At 52.1% G+C, this 19,468-nt stretch overlaps 2 protein-coding genes across 3 annotated transcripts; one reads left to right on the top strand and one right to left on the bottom strand.

Annotated features, from left to right (window-relative positions):
- Nucleotides 1-1,577: 1,577 nt before the first annotated feature.
- TP53RK (TP53 regulating kinase) lies at nt 1,578-3,216 on the bottom strand. 2 transcript variants are annotated; one of them, XM_054218518.1, is made up of 3 exons: nt 3,059-3,210; nt 2,761-3,028; nt 1,578-2,196 (listed from the first exon to the last, which is right to left on the bottom strand). In XM_054218518.1, the coding sequence occupies exons 1-3, from the start codon at nt 3,179-3,181 to the stop codon at nt 1,718-1,720; spliced, it is 870 nt and encodes a 289-aa protein (XP_054074493.1). In that variant the 5' UTR covers nt 3,182-3,210; the 3' UTR covers nt 1,578-1,717. The 2 variants fall into 2 exon arrangements, with proteins under 2 accessions (XP_054074493.1, XP_054074492.1); XM_054218517.1 differs by having other exon boundaries at nt 2,761-3,216.
- A 5,963-nt stretch (nt 3,217-9,179) lies between these two features.
- On the top strand, nt 9,180-15,908 carry SLC2A10 (solute carrier family 2 member 10). Its single transcript, XM_054218892.1, has 5 exons — nt 9,180-9,352; nt 11,612-12,988; nt 14,035-14,157; nt 14,736-14,871; nt 15,535-15,908. Exons 1-5 carry the CDS (start codon nt 9,349-9,351, stop codon nt 15,629-15,631), a joined length of 1,737 nt encoding a protein of 578 aa, XP_054074867.1. The 5' UTR covers nt 9,180-9,348; the 3' UTR covers nt 15,632-15,908.
- Nucleotides 15,909-19,468: the final 3,560 nt, after the last annotated feature.

Here is a 19,468-nt window from a genome sequence, read left to right as displayed (position 1 = left end):
AGAGGGGGATCCAAACCTGTGGCTGGGCACGCAAGCAATGAAAACAGAATATACACCGCAGCACAGAGCCGGGGGGAGGGGGTCCAAAGCTGTGGCTGGGCGGTGGAACCCAGGTCCCCACGCCGGGGCCGGGCACTCGCCCAGGCGGCTCCTGTGGCAAGAGGTGAATGCGCACCGGGCACAGGCAGCCCGCCGCGCTAGGACACTTGCACCGCCGCGAACCAACAACTTCAACATTTCGGAGCAGCGCCGCTACGGCGGCGCCACCGTATGGAGCGACTGACTGTTTTCGGCAGCGCCTTGTCCTTCCCGGCGCCCGCCCCGCCCCGCCCTCCCCAGGGCGCTGCCCTACTGCTCTCCCCACCTCGAGCCCCCCAGCTGGGCCCCGGTCCCCAGCCAGAGCGCTACGGCTGGCCCCGTTCCCTCCTGACGCGTCCCTAGGCCGGGGTTTGCTCAGGCTGCTTTGCTTTAAGCAGGTAGGAAGAAGCCCCCCATCCCCATGTCCCCAGCCAGGCAGGGCTGTGCCCACCAGGACCCCCCCACCGCTTTTTGCTGCTGCTTTTACACCTCCGGAGGGCTGTGACCTGATGGAAGGGACACTGCCATTGAGGAACCACACACCCACATGGCTCGCTCCCTCTTTAGTGGAAGCACTTTCGGGTAGAGCACAAGTGACAGCGTAATGGAAGAGGATCTTCCGATCATCTTCCCCGAGGGACAGAGGCTGCCCAACAGCAAATCGCCCTGGGAGAAGTTCACCGTTTCTTTCAAATCATTATCTAAAGTAAATGATAGAGCTCACACACTCACCCAGCACACAACTCACATCCCATCCTCCTTACAACACAAAGGACCGATTACCTTCAAACCCACCTACTCTGGGGTTTATAAGTTTCTCCTCTGAGCCATCTTACATTGACACTATTAGATAGTAACCCAGAAAATCAAGTAATATAGAGAAAACGTTACCAAAAAAGCCAGTGCCTACCTCTGCCAACTGCCTACCTAGGCAGGCCACCTCAATACAAACAGCCCCTCTAATAAAGCTCCAAATAATGGCAATTTACAGCAGACTGCTTGCTTAAAGTGGAAGTTTCTCAGCAGAAAACTGTTTTTGATTAACAAGTTTTATATTTGCTTAAGGAAAGACCATCAACTGAAAGTTAAAAAAGACAAAATTACTGCTGGAAGAAAATGAACCTGTCTTATGTTCAGCACTGTATTTCCGCGTTGCTTACCTCCCGGAACTCAGTTTTCAGGACATGTAGTGTCATTTATAATGGTTTTAAACATTCTGTTGTAAAGTATTCTGAGAAAGATAACACATTTGTTTTTCTTAATTACCTTCTGTAGATGCTCTGGTATCCTCAGGCCTCTCGTACCTCACACAAATCCAGAGTCCACAGGCTGAGAAAGATTACTTGGTATGATTCTAACCACACAAAGAGGGCGAGCTGAATGACACTGTAAACTACTTTTTAGAAGAAATATTTAACATTTACAAAAGAGGTAACCTTTAGTTGTTTCTGTCTTATCAGTGCTCCCGTCTCACAATTGCTTTGGTTACTTTATGACACTTAAACTCATTCAAACTTATTTATTTGTAGACACAGTTATCAAAATAGTCAACTCTGAAATAAAACCAACTAGAAGTATAAATAACCACATTTGCAGAAACTAAGTAGCAACATTTCTCCGTCCCTAAGCCTGCTCTCTTCTACCCAACCATGGATCTCTTCCTTCCCCTTAGTCGTACTTCATCCAGCCTTTTGATCACGGGACCAGATTTTTTAGATGTAGCTGCATAGGTCTTTAGCAGAGTTTTAAACATAGCTTCAGTATCTGGATGAGTACTGAGGAAAGCTTTCTCCAGAACATACAAATCAACTCCTTTATCCTCCGGAAGACCCGAAATAAAACTGAGTCCAAAGTCTATCAGTACCAAGTCCAGCTTCTCCGTGGGTGGTCGCAGAAGTATATTGGAAGTTGTAAGATCCCCGTGTATAAGATCTTCATCATGCATTCTCGCTAACAGCTCACCCATCTTCTCTGCTAAGATAAGGAGGCTACTGGTATCATTTCCACTCTGCTGTAGAGAATTAATATGATCTTGAACAGTAATTGAGTCTACAATATCTTCAAGGTATATGGAGTTGGTGACATAATCCACAAAGTAGACCACTGGAGCTGAAATCCCTATTTAAAAAAAAAAAAAAAAAAAAAACAGAACAAACGAAACACTAGTGGTTAATTTACAGGATTTTCCAACTTTAAGAACAAAACACAACCAATACAAGCCTTAGCCAGAAATGCCAATTGAGAACACCCCCGGCCACTGATAACCCACATGGAGGAATACCCTTCGCCAACCTCTGGGTTCCAACCCACGCTCTGCTGGCCTCCAGCCTTAAATCCCACCGGCAGCTCGAGCTTGGCAGTAGGATCAGCCCCTCCTGGGGCTAGACTCCCTGGAAAAACACGCATAGGGCCTTTCTGGCCGAGGACAACTGCGGGTTTTTTTTTGGCGGGGGGGGGACGGGACGACTACTCTGAAAAAGCAGAGCAGGTCGCCCCGGGATGAGAAGAAACCACCGGCATCCTTGTGGATGATGCAGGAAAGCCACCAAATGTCTATTATCTGCTCTGAGAGACGTGCAGACCGGGGGGCACGGAGGCACCCGGCCCCCAGGAGTGCCTCTCCTGTCAGGGTAGCCTCGCCTCACACCGCCGCGGCCCGGCCCCGCCGCTCCCGGGGCCCACCTGCCCGCCGGCACCGCAGCAGCGACCGCGCCTCCTGTGCCGTCCGCCGCCGGCTCAGCCGCTCCTCCAGCGCCGGGTGGCGGTACCGCTTCGGGATGCGCAGCTTGGCCACCGCCGCCCGCCCGAGGAAAAGGCCCCGGTAAACGCAGGCCTCGGCGCCCTGCCGCACCAGCTGCAACCCCGGCAGCGGCGGCGGCGGCGGCACCGCCTCGGCCACCACAGGGCCCGCGGCCCCCGCCTCGGCCATCGCGGGCCCCGCGGCCCCCGCCTCGGCCATCGCGGGCCCCGCGGCCCCCGCCTCGGCCATCGCAGGGCCTGCAGCCTCCGCCTCGTCCATCGCAGGCCCTGCCGCCATTGCCCCGACGCCGGCCCCGGCCATGCCACAGCGCAGGCCAACCACCTCCGCCTCAGCCGCCGCCATTACAGGAGCCCGCCTCCACACAGCGCGTGCGCGGGGCGCCGCCGCCTCGGCAATCTCCGTCAGCCCTCGCCGCCGCCTCGGCAATCTCCGTCAGCCCTCGCCGCCGCCTCAGCAATCTCCGTCAGCCCTCGCCGGAAACGCCCGAACTCCCCTCGGCTCCGCCCCTCCCTCCCCCGCCTTACCGCTCCCCAGCGCCTCCTCTATAGCGCGCTCTGGCCCCCTCCTCCTTGCTGTTCCCGCGCCTGCTTCTGCCAAAACCCGTCTTTGTGCTTCCCCTCCGATAAGTCCTTGTACCCTCTGCCGTGCTGCGGGGTACTGAGTGCAGCGGAATGGTGGGACCCGTCCCTGAGCCTGCCCCAGCACCAGCCACGGCGGTTTCATGTGTTTCTGCCAGTGCAAGAGTGAGACCTGCAGCTGGGCCCCAGGCCTGCAAGCAAGGCACTGGATGGGCATCTTCACAAGGTGGCAAGTGGGGCCCTGTGGTCACCCCACAGTGCTCCCAGCACCACCTTGGAGCTGCCTGCCAGGCCATGACTCCTGGGACGGCACCCCTGGGGCATCACCACCAGGATGCTCCAACACGGGGACATCACCATGGGGACTCCACCACCGGGGCATCACCACCAGGGCACCATCACCACGACACCACCACCAGGATGCTCCAACACTGGGACATCACCATGGGGACTCCACCACCAGGGCATCACCACCAGGGCACCATCACCACGACACCACCACCAGGATGCACCACCACTGGGGCATCACCACCAGGACATCACCAGCAGGGCTCCACCACCAGGACACCACCACCAGGATGCTCCAATACTGTCTCCTGGGGCTTCGTGTGCCAAAAGCCTTCACTGGAGCCCATGCAGATCCACTGGAGCCGCCCAGTTGGTCGTTGGGGAGGAGAAGGGGTTTGCCCGTAGGCTGCAGGGGATCACCAGCCTGCAACAGGTCATGGTGTCACCCGGGTCCCCGTGCTGGGCAGCAGCAAAGTTCCTGCCCCTGATGCTGGCACAGGCTGCTTGCATGGTGACTTGGGTGTCTCCAGTTCCTCAAGCGGCCAAGCCCCACATCTCCGCGTTAGTTAAAGATGGACAAACCTCATCATCTTGTGAGCAGTACTCGGGTTTTCATGGCACGCTGAAACCCACTGCTCTACCGGGTGATCTGCACATACTGCAATTTACGTTCCTCAGAAGATACACGGGGCTCAGCCCAGTCCCTGTAAATATGTTTTCGATTGTTGCCTTTGGAGGTGCCACAAGTCCATTTTGTCCTTGTTTTCTCATCCGCAACATTTGTTTCCTTTTCAGAACATTTATATTTTATTAACACATTCCATACAGCTTACTTGTCATTGCATGGTGGGATCACGCCTGGCAAATATTTATCTTGCTTCAGCAACAACTTTTAAACAACCTTCCTGTGTTTTCAATGATGCGGGTAATGTATCCCACAACTCTGCCCGCTCGTGGCGGTCTCCTTGGGCTGCCCTCGCCGCGGCAGGGCCAGCAGCTTGGCCAGGGAAAGAGATGCATTCCTGAGCTCCATGGCTGGAATTTGCAAATGCCACAAACAATCATAAAAAAGAAAAAGAGAGATTTTTCCCCATGTTGCGGGCAGATTTTATCTAAGCATCCATACACAGCCCCCACAGACATACATATGTAACCTATGAGCAAGTGCACACAGATGCCCTGGGTTCGTTATTCTGGTAAATACAATGGTTTTCTCTCATGCTGGCCAAAAACATCCTCCGGAGCTTTCAAAATACAAAAGAAAATATTTTTGCTTTATTTTTCCTATTATTTTATTTATTTAAATTTTATCTTCCCTGTGATTTCACTTATTCTTTTCTCTTTGAATGTAATAAACAGTTGACATAGCCCTTGGAAACCATCTAGAGCCATTTACAATATTTATGGTATCACCCAGTATTTTTATTGGAATATTGAATGACCCCAGAGAATTGCACTGAAGCCACAGACTCGCTGGTAAATTGTTTAATTATGTAGCTTTGTTCTCCTGGTGACAAGCGTTTATAAACTCTCCTTTTGCAAACAATGTAATTGAGTTAAAAATTGCAGCGCAGCAAACTAAGCTAATGGAAACCGAGGCAGATCCCAGGGGCTCCTCCCCGCTGTCCTGCCGATCCCTCGGCATCGGGCAGGCTGCAGCGCTGCAGGCGCCTCTCCCCTCACCCCCCAGCTTGTATAAGGATGGAGGCTGCGATCCTCAGAGCTGGACAGACTGGAAAAGGGCTGAATTCGGGCTACATCAGGTGGCTCCTCACACCCAGCTGAGGCACTTGTTGGCTCTGAGGTTGTGTCCTCAACCTGCAAAGTGCGGGCACAGGGATAAACCCTCCTGTGTGTGAATTGTCGTTGCTGACTCCCATCGCAGCTCAGAATTATGGATCTTGGTCAGTTCTCCAGGCAAGAGGAGGCTACAGGCAGGGCGGGCTGCAGGGACGAGCCACCCCATAGAGGTCACAGGGGTGGGGGGGGTCACCTTGGGTTGCCGCAGGCTGCCACGCTGGAGGCATCCCTACAATGTGCAGGCAACAGGACCCATGGGGCAACCACCAGTACTGACCAGCATTGCCAGTGAACCCGCCTAGGGTTAAGATACTGTAAAAGAAAACGCATGCAGCCTGGTACCAAAACGAGCACCCAGCAAATGCAGGTGCCTGGCGAGCTGGCGCCGTCCCAGCCAGCTGTAACACTGGGCTCTGCTCATGGGTTATAATTTTCATCAATAACTGAGTTGATCTTGATCAGTTTGGTCCCCAGAATCCCTTCCTAAGGGTCAACTGTAATTAGAGAAAATGTGCTGGAGTGTGTGATAAGCATTGCTGAACACCGCGTCTTCCTTTTTCCAGGATGGACTTCTCTCTCCTCTGGTATTTTTATTTTCATTTGTGATTTTTAAAGCCACTTTTAGCTGCTCCAGCCCTGAGGTAGCAAGTAACATTTTCAGTAATCTGGGCCGGGTTGTGATACCAAACGCAAAGGCTGCTGTTTCAAACACCAAGCCCTTCAGGAAGCACATTCCTGCGGCTCGGCCCCGGAGACGACGGCCCCAGACACAACGTGCTGTTGGGCTGGGAAGCAGGAACGTGCCCTTGCGCCCGGCAAGCCCAGCAGCCAAGAGCGAGATAAGGATCAGACGGGGAGATGGCACTGCCAAGACACACAGTCTCAAGACAAGGAGGAGGAGAAGGAAAGCATCACAGGAGGGAGCGAGGTTAGAAACGTGCCAGCAGGCATGACACGTGAGCCAGTCCTGGTGGATCCAACCCTTCCAGACCTTCTCACACGGAGCTTAAGACTAAAGCAACCAACTTCAGCAGGCCCAGAACGCCCATTAACTACAAATGGCATGATAAGAAAGGTATACTTTAAAAATGGCAAAGGAAGATTGTTTTCCTGCAAAGGAAAAAAAAAAAAAAAGAAAATGCAAAGGAAAATTATCCCTGCTGTGCACCATCACAGGTTTTCACGTTTTTTTTCAGAGGACCATAACTCCCAGCCACATGCAGCATCAACACGGTGGTTGCAATTCTGTACATACTGATGTCATATTTTTGGCCACCTTTTGTAAACATACCATAACATTCTGCCTATGCTCCCCCGGACCTCGCCTCCTTCCTGTCTCTGCTAATAATGTTTATTGCCCTGCCAGAGAACAGGCAGCCTCCAGCAAATGGCGAGGTGGCAGATAAACAAATGCTGAGAGACCATGGAGAAAAATATCATTTCTTCCTTCTGACACTGGAATCATTTGAGAAGGAAGGAATTGCTCAGGCAAATTGCAGATCCGGTAGCCAAGAGTGGGTTTGCCCAGCAGCTGCCGAGGGCTGTAGGTCCCCTCCGGCTGTCTGCCTGGCATGGTGGGGAACCATGAGTGGGTGACATCTTCAGTTCGTAACACAACGCACCCAAAGTGTGTAGGCTTGAGCTCCAGGGAGAAGCTGCAGGAGCCAGAGATCACAGGCAATATCACGCTGCATCCCCAGCATCCCCCGTGTTCCCAAAATGTGGAACATATTCCTAGACACAGAGCTGTAGTCTTTGCTGCCCACCATGAACGGCCTCACATGCAGGGTCTTGGGAAAGAGAGAAAACTGCAGTCATTTCTCCCTCCGAGTATCATGAGAGCTGGTCCTGATGTCAGAGCTTTTAAACTACTTTAACATGAATTACTAACCCTATTGAAAAGCTCCTTCCATGAGCACCATAGGTTTCTGTTGGCTGATGTTCATGTTTGAAGCCGTTCTTCACCATGTGTGTGATCCCTGTGCAGCTGTCAGTTTGTATCAGATGCGAGGTTTTAGAAAAGGTATTTTTAAATACTGTATTTACATTTAAATTGAATGGGAAAGCATTTATTTAATCTATAAACGGGGTAAGTGATTTGAAACACTTCTAATATTCAGTATGACTTTGAGAAGAAACAAACCCAAAACCTCTGATCAACTGCCACCCACGTTGCAGGTCAGATAACCAAGAGACTAAGGCTGAAAGGATATGCGTGATCCGGTATTGCCCAACTCAAGCATCCCAAAAATATGAGTAGGGGCAAACAAGAGTTGACACCGCTGGTCTCCAGAGCAGAGACATGACATACATTCCCTAATGACTCTTTAAAGATTTCTCTTAAATGTCCCACTAAATTAACATGTGGAATGAATGAAAAAGCTCGTTCCAAAAAATATCACGTGTTCCTCATTCTTCACTCAACCTGCTTACTTTTGCCCATGTCAGAGGGGTGTGCCTGCACTGCAGGCGCGATGGTCACTGATGCAGACCTTCCCCAGCTCGACCCTGTACTGTGGCAAACAGCTGTACCAGCATGGGCTCTGCAGGACGCTGTGATGGAGCTTGTGTTGTTATAACTGTGTGATTAAATGAAATACTACCTGCAGTCACATCCCAGCTCGCAATGAAGGGCTGTGGTCATTTGCACTCATCCTTGGGCAGCAGTGCCTGCTGCCCGGCTCTGGGAAGGCTGTGCGAGCCCTCCCCCAAGCCTGTGACAGCACATCATCTCTGTGCTGGCCCCCACGCCAGCTGGGCTACAGCAAACTTCTGAACATCGCGTGTACTTCACTGCACGCATGTACTTCCCCACAGCGCAGCCTGCCCAGCAACTGCAGTTTGCACGAACAGCACCGAGGGAGAATGTTTACTTTGTGTTATAGAGTTTTGAAAGCACTTCTAGGCATATCGAGCTTTGTAAAATCCTCGTTTTACAAACTGGACTTTGGGACACATGAATTTAGCCTCGGGCTCAGAAAAAAAATATCGTGCATCAAAGTGGAAGTCCCAGTGTCTTTTATGCAGTAACCAGCAGGAAGGTTTCTGTTGCAGTGAGCAGAACAAGAATGTTAATTGCAAGGAAAGCTGAATACTGAAATGCTTTGCCTAATGGAGCACTGTGCGGGGGGGAAGGAGATAAGCTCGACAGACTGATCTTTCTCTCCAACAGAAGAGAAAGGTAAGAGTGCAAACTCAGTCACGCTGCTCTTTATTTTTTTTAGCTTTGATCTGACCATTTCGTTCCTAACAGGTTTCCTTGGCTTTGCAACGGAGCTACCTAAAGACTACCATAAACCGACAATCTGTCGTGGGCTTCCCAGAGGCTTTCTGGTGTGGAGGGGTGAAGCTCTGCATGAGAACGGGTCTGCAGTCAGCGAGGAGATTCCCATTCCCGGCTAAAGACAGACAGAGCCTGTCATCCCAGCCCCCCACGCCGTACCCTGCCACATCTTCGTTTCCAGACCAATTAGCAATATACCCCTGGTAAAATGTCGCCAGCCAGACCCGCTCACCGCCCCCGATTACGGTGTCCCGCCGGGCTCCCTCATCCCCCCGGTGTCACGCTCCTTCTCCCCGGCCCTTCGCATCACCGCGGGCGGCCGATACCCCGAGCAGCACACCCCGGCGAGGGGTGGCCCGCTGGGGACAACCCCCACCTCCCACCCCCCACGGCTCCCCGAGGGGCGGGCAGGGCGACTACAAGCCCCAGGCTGCCCGGCCGGGAGGCAGGGCGGGAGCGACGTGGCGCGGCGCGGCCCCGCTCCGGCCGCCGGACCCCGCTCCGCCCCGCTCCGCGCCCGCCGCCCTCCGCGGAGCGCCGGGGGCTCTGCCCGCCGCGCCATGGGTGAGTGCGGGACGGGCGGGACCCGGGGCGGGGGGACGGGACACGGGGACCGCGGCGGGGCGAGGGGGGGCTTCCCAAGGCCCCGCACTGGCGGGAAGGAAGGCGGCGAGTCCCTCTCGGGATGGGAACGGGCGCGTCCTGCCCCGGGAAAAAGTTTTCCAAACAAAAAAAAAATAGTTTTCAACTTTTCCTAAAGGCCGAGACTGCGTCTCCCCGCTCCCCCGCCTCCAGCCCCTTTCTTTTTTTTTCAGGACTTCCAGCAGCAAACATAGCAAACATAGCGAGACAAGTAATTTCCTGTGGCACAGCCCCTCGGGCCATCCCAGGAGCGTTCCCGGGAAGAGGGGGCTGCGAGCGGGAGCAGGGCTTGGGGACAGCACTACGGTTTTGTTAAAGGTAGCGGTGCCTGTTGGCACTGGCGTAGGCAAAGAGGGACTTCAGCAGGTCAAAAGTCAGCCCAGACCCGGTCGGGACAGTGGCACTGGTTACGGCCCCATCCTGGAGCACGGCCCTCCAACCAGCGTTTGCCATAGGCAGGGAAATTCCTGGCACAGCTCCTTGGGAAACCCAGCAAACTTTCCATTCTCACGTGAACATCTGAAGAGTCCTCTGACTACATCAGAATAGGCTATATATGGATTTCAATCCAGGCTAGCTGGATTTCAATCAAAGTTCATAAACTGTTCCTGATCGTTAAGCTAACAAGAAATACAGCACAATCTGATGGAACCAGCCATGGTATTCACAGCAGGGCTTTCTGTATCTGTGTGAGTTTGTGGCTTGAAGCTATGGCATGCCCAGTTTATGCAAAGCCTTTTATTCTCAGTGAGCAAATATTTTTTCTCATTATCTGCATAACTTGTACAAGGAGTGATAAAAGCAGTGCAGGTAGTCACACAGAGCATGGTGGGAGGGACTGGTGTGTAGCTGGGATGGTATAAGAAACACAAATGAAACAAATTACAGAATAAATATAAATATATCCATCACTGAGAAATAACCTTTCTTGCTAGCTGTGATCAAAGGCTGAATAGAGACAATTCTCATAAAACACAGTTTTTGAGGGGAAAAAAACCCTTAGGCACAGTGAGGAAGGTTTTCCGTCGTCTCGTGGTTGTGTCCACATTCTTTCCACATACAGCCTACTGAAACTGTGAGTGAGTATTTTTAATTAAACAAAGCCAATGTGAGAATACAGATAGTATTGTATGCTGGAAACAAGCACAAACCTCTAAAGTAATGCACTTTACTTGTGCCTTGAAAATTGTAACTGGGGGGGGAGGTCCCTGCATCAGCGCTGGCTCTCCTGCCCTGTGCAGTCCCCCCTGCCGCAGCATGACGAATGGTTCACCCATGGTCACCCTTTCATCCTCTCCCCAGGGCGAGAAGCGTGTGCAGCCAGCACCTTGTTTTGTTAGGGTTGTTTGGGGTGGGTTGGTTGGTTTGGGTTTGGTTTGCTTTTGCTGTTGTTTTTTCTTATTTTAACTAAACTTGCATACTTACTAAACTCGCGTGCTCAGCTATATGGGAAAGGCAAGGTCAAAGAATTGCTTCTTGTATTTGAGGCAGGCAACAGTGAGCTTTTCGGCTCATGATAAAGTTTGTCCTGTGGTCCTGGGCCAGCCTGAGAAGGTTGTGCCTGGCTCAGGGATCCTGAGCGCTGTGTGCTATAGAAGGAGAGATGAAGACATTAGGGCCACCCCCACAAAGTCATGCCAAGAGTGCAAGATTAACTAGGAGAAATAAACTTCTGCGAGCAGCATTTTTAACAACAAGGTAGGGAGTGGGAGTGCAGAGCCCGCAGTGAGAGGTGCCACAAGCACTGAAATGTGAAAACGATAATGCAGAACAATTCAGAACCAGAAAGCAGAAGCTGTCTTTCCTGCCTAGAACAGGTTTTGTAATTAGAATCAAGGGAGACCACGGAGGATCCCCCGGTACAACTCCAGGCAGTACAAATCACCGTCCTCCACTTAAATACAAGTCTTAACTGTGTTAGCAAAGTCCCGTTTTCACAGTTCTGCACCCCAGATGAGTGCCCCTGCAGATAGTGGATGGGTGTGCGGGCCTGGTAGGTTGTGCGAATATTTGCAAGTGCCCCTACATATGGCCTAGTGAGCTATGGGGAAGTTCAGCATCGTGGCTTCGTAGATGGAAAACTTTGGGTGTCCTGGGAGAGCTTTTTCCAGCTCGTGCATGCTGATGGCTTGTCCACCAGCGCCAGGAAACTGAACCTAGCATTCCTCGCTTGTTTTCCAGGTCGTGCACTGCTGATCCTCCTCTTGTCTGCAACAGTCTCTCTCCTGGGTGGGCTGATATTTGGATACGAGCTGGGGATTATCTCCGGTGCACTGCTGCAGTTGCAGACAGACTTTCACCTCAGCTGCTTCAAGCAAGAAATTCTCGTGAGCGCCCTCCTTATTGGAGCTCTCCTCGCCTCTCTGGTTGGGGGGATCCTCATCGACCGTCATGGCCGGAGGAGAGCAATCCTGGTCAGCAATTTGGTCCTGTTGGTTGGCAGCCTTATTCTCACATTGGCGAGGTCATTTATTGGGCTGGTCATTGGGCGCATGACTGTGGGCTTTGCCATCTCTGTCTCATCCATGGCCTGCTGCATCTATGTCTCAGAAATGGTGGCTGCTCATCAGCGAGGGCTGCTGGTGTCTCTCTACGAAGCGGGCATCACCGTAGGCATCCTGCTGTCCTATGCGCTGAACTACATCTTTGCAGATGTGGATGAGGGATGGAGGTACATGTTTGGGCTGGCCATTGCCCCAACGGCCATGCAGTTCCTCAGCATCCTCTTCCTCCCAGTGAACCCTGTTAAATTAAGCTCCTGGGATTCAGACTGCCAGAAGGGCCTCATTCAGTTGCAGAACACTGAGGACAGAGAGGTGGCAAAGCGGGAGCCCTATAAAGAGAAGCATTACTCATTTCTTGACCTTTTTAGGACCAGAGACAACATGAGAAGGCGGACTCTGGTGGGCCTGGGACTGGTGCTCTTCCAGCAGTTCACTGGGCAACCCAATGTGCTTGGCTATGCCTCCAAAATCTTCCACTCGGTAGGGTTCCAGAGCAACTCCTCGGCAATCCTGGCCTCTGTTGGGCTGGGGGCAATAAAGGTGGTGGCCACGCTCATCGCGATGGCCTTTGCAGATAAGGCTGGCAGGAGAGCGCTGCTCATGGCTGGCTGCGTGGTGATGGCCATCTCTGTCACCACCATTGGCCTCACCAGCCGCATTGCTCCGCTGGCCATGGCCAGGGACTGCAAGGCAGCTGCAGACCCCAATGCATCCCACAGCCTCACCCAGCACCCCCTGATGCCCTCAGCCTCCCAGGCTGCTGTGTCCCCCATCCCACCAGCATCGAGTGCTGTCAAAAGTCAGGCAGGCCCTGGTTTTGCTGCCTCAGGGAGCCTTAGAAGAGTTTTTGAAAGTTCTCAAAGCAGAGCGGTTGTTCCCGATTCTTCCCTCACTCAGAAAAGGGGCTTGGTAGGTCAGTCCAAAAAGGAGACAGTGGAAAGCACAGGCTCTCCTTTTGGTGGTGCTCCCTGGGCAGAACATATGGTTTTAAATTGGATTACGCTGCTGAGCATGATGGCTTTCGTGAGCGCCTTCTCAATTGGATTTGGACCAAGTAAGTATGGTGTTTACATATCCTTGCGCTAACCCAGAGAATAAAACTAGGGCTGATCTTTACGTTCTGCTTGAAATGTTCATTATGCATCTGCTTTACCCCGCAGCTCAGTGTCTGGGAACTGGAAATATGTCCCCTTCTGCCCCCTGAATCATTTTCTAGCACTGCAGCTCTGGCAGCTGTAGGGCTGGTACACCACTAGAATAACTTTCTCTTCCATGCGATCACTACCCTCGTAATGTATTTTTTTTCTGTGAAGCTCATTGCAAAATCAGAGCATCCCACAAGCACTACCTACTCTTCCTAGCACCCTGTAAGGAGGAAAAGAGAGGGCTGAGGACAGAGGGACTGAGGGGCTTCTGCTGTGTGATAAAGAAAGTCAGTGGCAGAACTGGAATTGGATTTCTGAAAGTTTCTCAATATCAGTTGGTCTTTTTCTGAAATCTGTTATTCATCAGATGGGAATAGAGATTACTTCTCGCTTCCACATGAGCTCTACTGTTTTCTGGCATTTCTTGCTTTAAATGCCTTGATGGGAGAAAGCAGCATCTAACTCAAGAAAAAAACATAGGTGAGCAAGTCTCGTGGGTTTGACAGTGACCCTGTAAATTGTTTCAAGCAAAATAACCCCGGCATAGGTGAGACTACTTTAAGATATGTACTTTAAGATAAAGCTAAAGCTCTGCTTTTAGCCCAAATGTAACGTAATCTCCCTAATACTACCCGTTTCTCATTTCTTTACAAAGAGCGTGTGCTGACAAGCAGGTGTGCCAAACCTTTTCCATCAGCTCTGAGTGGAATAACCAACTCCCCTGCTTTCTCCTTTGCTCCCTGGACCTGTTCCTTGGTATTTCATTCTTCCATGGAGTGCTCAGCATAGGAGTTTTGAAGTGTTCTGCTGTGACCTGACTCTGAGGTCGATGAGTGTTTGACACCACCAGCAGCAGGTTCTGAGTGAAACCCCTGCTGAAAATCTTCCTTGCCGATTTCCCGTATAAACTGCATAACCACTACAACTGTCTTTCTGATCTCTCTAATCCGTGCAGTGACCTGGCTGGTCCTCAGCGAGATCTACCCTGCTGGGATAAGAGGAAGAGCCTTTGCCTTCTGTAACAGCTTTAACTGGGCTGCTAATTTACTGATCAGCCTCTCCTTCCTGGACCTTATTGGTAAGTGGCCATCCCCCATCCCTCCAACTCCCACAGCTGGTCAGGGTAGGTGGCCACCACAAGCTATTTGGAAATTAAGTGGCATTTTGAACCTCTGGGGAACTTGATGCTGAAATAGGTCTGACCCTGATGCCTCTGAGAGCAGGCACCAGCACCACTGGTCTGAGCCCCTCCACCACCCGTTTCATGAAAATCATCCATCGCCCACTGGGCTGCACTGTAATACTGCAGTATCAGGAAACCATGGAATTTGCAGCTTCCATGCTGATAGCTTTATAACGTTTCTTGCTAGCAGAGCTCACGGCTGAGGCACTCGGTGGGTACTGCTGGGCCCTGGAGTTCTCCTTCCCTCTGTGGTGCTGCTGGCAAAGCCTGGTGTGGACCATCCTTATCCATTGCTGATTCCTGGTCCAGGCCTTGCGGATAAAGAGCTTTCCTGCCCTTTTGATGGCTTCTCAAAATAAAATGCCCCAGTCAGGCATCAATGACCACCTTTGCAGTAAGCCACCAGCTTCCTTTGTATCTCATGGTGTGACCTGCCTTCAACAGACCCTTCATGCACTTGAATCTCTCTGCAGATGCCATTGGTTTCTCTTGGGTGTTTCTTCTCTATGGACTGATGGGAGTGCTGGCTGTCATATTCATTTACCTTTTTGTTCCGGAAACGAAAGGACAATCCTTAGAGGAGATAGACCAGCAGTTCTCCAGGAAACGGTACGTGTGCTGTTGTCCCAGCGGGAGTGCTGGCTTTGAGTGCTTCCCACCAGCAGTCCCTGATGTCTGTGGCACTAGGCAGCTCAGGGCTGTGTCAAAGTCTGGTCCGTGCTGCTGAGGAAATCTCCAGTTTGTGGTGGGGCTGTGGGGACAGGGTGAGAGAGCTGCAGTGGTTCATCAGCAGGTCACTGCACTGAGCCTTGTGGCCATGCTGCTGGAGGGCACTAGTGATGCTTGTGAGGAAAAGGGCTAAAAACCAGGGCTTGTGGCTGAGGGAAGGAGAACAGGACCAGAGCATGGCACAGGCAGGTCAGTACCACAAGGTCCTTAAAGCAATCTTGGACTGATCCTTCTCCTCTGGGGCAGAGACCTCTCCTGGCCTAACATATGCCACAGGCTCTCCCCCAGTAATTTCCCCTGCAAAGCCTGTAGTTCTGGGCTAGGGAAGATGGAGAGGTATTTGTGCAATTCTGGTTGAGAAGGAGGAGGCAAGGCAAACATCGCTGGAGCAGAGAGGGGTTGTGCGGCCACATGGCCACGACGCCAAGGGGCAGGAGCACATGGAGGGATGGCCAGGAGGGGTAACTGCTGTAAACCCCTGCCTGGCTCCTGGCTCCTCGTGAGCAGCAGCCACTGCAGCTGACCCTCGTCATTGTGTGGCAGGGTCTGGGAAGGAAATGTGTTTAAGCAGAGACGTGGAAGAGGAGCAAGCTGCAGACACGCACAGTACCAGAGAGTGGAGCACGCCAGCAGCACATGAAGCCAATGGCATGCCCACAGCATCACCCCGAGGAGAGGAGCAGACTGTGCTATCCAGACAGTTCTTTTCCGTGGCCTTTAACTGGTGGCCTCTGCTCAGAGATGGTTCTCACTGCAGTGCCTTAGATCTTGGACATGCCGATAGCTGTCCTTTGGGTCCTTGGAGAATCGCTGATTCCAGGCAGGGAACATATCCTTTGATATCTTCTTTTTTTTCACGGTTTGTATCTCCTATCGTTTAAGAGATTAATGGTTTTATACACAGGAATTAAAGCAAAACTTTTGCTGACAATGCTGTCCATCTGTGCAGTTCATTTGTGAGCCAGGTGTATTATTTTCCCGGTCTTTCAAGTATTTGATGCTTTACAGAGGGCACAACAGCGCAGGATGAATGCATCAAGCACTCAGCAGCATACATTAATATTGTCACCCTTTGTAACATCTATGTGGAAGCCTGGTATCTGAGATGGGACCTGGTGCAGATAAACGCCCCGTTTCAGTGGAGGCAGGACAAGTGCTCGCTCACGGGCTGCTATTTCCCACAGCATCAAGGCCCAGCTGGTCACCCAAGGCCCTTGTTAAACGAGTGTAGAGGTGCATCCTACCTGCATGTTTGGCTACTTTCTTTTGTACTCACGGGCTGCTTTGTATTCATGACCAGGGTTTGCACATACAAAAGTGCACGCAATGTTCTGGTACTTTCTACAAGTTTTCCACCTCTTACAATTGTGCATTCTTTGATTAATTTATCCCTCCTCCTGACCCATATAAATTATAAAAAAACCACCCTACTAACACCACTCAGTCTCCAAATACTGTGAGAGAGGAGGAGCTGGTATCCTGCTGAACAGCCAGCCTTGCCCCTTTTGAACCCCTGAAGGAACTAAGCCCCAAAGCTTGAAGTTTTCCACTGAAAACGCAACTCCTTGAGGACCAGTGACTGCTACACTCTGCCACCTGTCTGGCACCACAGGGACAAACACAAAGGCTGTGGCCATGTCACTCAAACCCCTGTGTCAAAGAGAAGCCACAAAAACACTGGAAAATGATCTGACCTTAACTGTAATTCAGTCCATGGCTGTCGAGTGTCTACCATGGAAGCACTTTTCTCTTCCCACTGAGCAATGGGGGGAAGTGCTTTTCCCACCTCACACCTCCGCTGGAGCTAGAATTTGGTCCCCTGCGCGTGGCAGACACCGTCACCTCAAGGCACACAAGGACACCTGCAAAACAGAGAATGAATGCTCTCTTCCTGCAAAAAAGCCCATGAATACTGAGCTGTATCAGGGGCAACTCTGATTTTCTGCGGGATGGGGGGAGAGGGGAAACATCAGCACCGCCCTAGGAGTTAGGGTCAGCCTCCAGATGGTGGCGGTTGATAACAGGGCCGTACATTCACCGGGGGATCCCTGGCCACGAGGTGTGGGAGCACAGGGATGCCCGCACGCACCCCTATCTGTATTTGGTCGGAGCGGGGGGTACCGCGAAGGGGCAGCGGAGCTCATTAGCAGTTCTGCCGTCCGGGCTGTGCCCATTCGCCGCCCGGGCAGCCCCCGGGAGCGGTGCGGGGCCGGGGGTGCACCGCGCCGGGACAGCCGGCAGGGGACACCCCGCCACCGCTGCTGCGACGGGGACCTCCGCTCCCGCCCCCGCTGCGAGCGCCCCCGGCTCCGGTGTGTCACCCTGCGGTGAGACGGACGGACGGACAGACACACGGACCCACCCGCCACCAACATCTCAGCCCACCTGACCCCTCGCACACAGCGTTTGAGCCAGAGGGACCCCCCCCGCCCCGCAGAGCAGGGCTGCCGCTGCCCACCCCATGCTGTGCCTCCGGGCTTGGTGGAGGGAGATGGGAATGGGAATTCAGGGGCACCCCGGCACGGGGGCGAGCAGGCAGCTGGGGCTGCCCTGGGGGGCGATGGAGACCCTTGGGCCTCACAAGGGGGTGGTGTGGGCCCCAGTCGGGGGGCTGGTTGGGTTGGGGGGAGCAGGCAAGTTATCTCTGGGGGCAGCAAACAGGGCTACTGAAATGGCCAGGTTCTGGGGGTGGTGATACAGAGAGCAGTAAATGAGTTTGTGGTAAAGGGGATTAATAATCCCAGGGTAAGGGGGCTATCATTCCTGTTTCTGCAGAAAGTGAGCGCGATGAGGGGGTGTACACAGCCGGGAGGGGTGTCCTGCTGGGGAGATCGCTCTGAACCTGCCAGATGGGTCCCACACCTCCATCGCAGCAGAGCTGGGCTGGGGGGACTGAAAGAGGGAAAGGCCATGGAGAATTGTTTAAATGAGAAGCTGAGAGTCAGAGGGTGCAGAAATTCAGACTTGCACCCCTTGTGAGGAGGATGTGGCCAGTATCCAGGGACAGAGCAGCAGGGAAATAAATGGTACAGCTGCAATAAAGAAGGCGAGTTTGCCCATGTGTAGTACTGGTGGACCCACAGGAACATTAAGCAACAAATCAAGGGCAAAACTTAGAGGTGCTTCTGTCCCTATACTAGATATGCTTTTTGGAAAAAAAAAAAAAAAAAAGAAAAAAAAAAAGATAATGCCAGGTTTTCCCATTGCCCTGAATGACAACTCCAGTATCCCTACAGATTTCTTGAGATGGGAAATCCCAGATTCCCACAGGAAAAAATGTAAAGCCAGGACTGCATTACTCGCCCCTGATCAGGATAAAGGTAACGATCAGCAAATATAAAATGAGATTAGAGAAGCTAGTCACCTCAGTGATCCATCAGGGAATAAAAAAAAATATTTTTGGATAGAATAATGAGTCTCCTGGAAGGAGGAGTGCTGGCAGCGGCGAGGAGGGCTGCTGCTCTGGGTTTGGTGGGGAGCGGTGCACAGGACCTGCTTCACAAGGTGTTTGTGGGAGACCTGCTCTCTGCTAGTGACCACAAAACAACCAATTTAATGCTGTAGTGGGAGAGAGCACACCAAATAAATCCAGCCGGTGGTTCTGCAATTTCAAGAAAGGGAACTATGAAAAAATAAGGTGATTAGTCAATAACAACAAAACGAAAAGGAACAGACAGAAAGCAAGGGGCCTGCAAGCAGTCTGGAGGCGATTACAAAAATGCTCCATTAAAACCCAAATAAAACATGTGCCACAACTCAAAAAGAACTAAGAGGTCCTAAAACACACCCTGCCTGACTCACTGCTAAGGTTAAGGAGGCATCACAGGGAGAAGGTCAGCGTTTCAAAAGTGGAAAGGTTTCCCACATGAGGAGAAAGGGAAAACCCATAAAACAGAGCGAGTAAAGCATAGACAGAAAATTAAAAGAGCTAAAAAAGAGCACGAAGATCTACTTGTAAAGATGTATTTAAAGAAACTTTTTTTTTAAAAAAAAAGATCAGAAGTAAGGAGCTGGCTAGGGAGCCATTGCTCCTTACAAAGGTGCAATTGGGTACCGAGGAGGATAAGGCATGACAAGGCAGCTCAGGCTCTTCTTTGTGTCGGTCTTCACTGCTGCAGGTATTTGGGAGATCCTCGCACCCAGTTCATTCGGTGGAGCCTGTAAGTTAGAGGAACGAGATCAATGTCACTTTACAAATGGCTACTGTACCAGGGGGCTGGCAGGCTGCTGGTGTAGCTGCCACCTACAAACCAGGCTCTGGGAGGGGACCTTGGGAGCCGGAGACAAGTGTCACCTCTGTCCCTGCTGGGGTGGCCGGGTCTGCACCAGCAATGAGCACGTGGGCAGACAGGCAGGTGGGAAAGAGCCAGCAGATACTGCTGCTGGAGAGGGAAAACTTGCCTTGCCAGCGTGCTGGGACTCTAGGAAAATATCGGTATGCACATGGATAGGGAGAAACCAACAGGAAGAGCAGATA

The sequence above is a fragment of the Rissa tridactyla genome, chromosome 12, assembly GCF_028500815.1.
Source record: "Rissa tridactyla isolate bRisTri1 chromosome 12, bRisTri1.patW.cur.20221130, whole genome shotgun sequence".
Taxonomy (NCBI): Eukaryota; Metazoa; Chordata; class Aves; order Charadriiformes; family Laridae; genus Rissa; species Rissa tridactyla.
The sequence above is the reverse complement of the archived record's forward strand: the minus strand, read 5'-3'. Positions and strand labels throughout refer to the sequence as shown.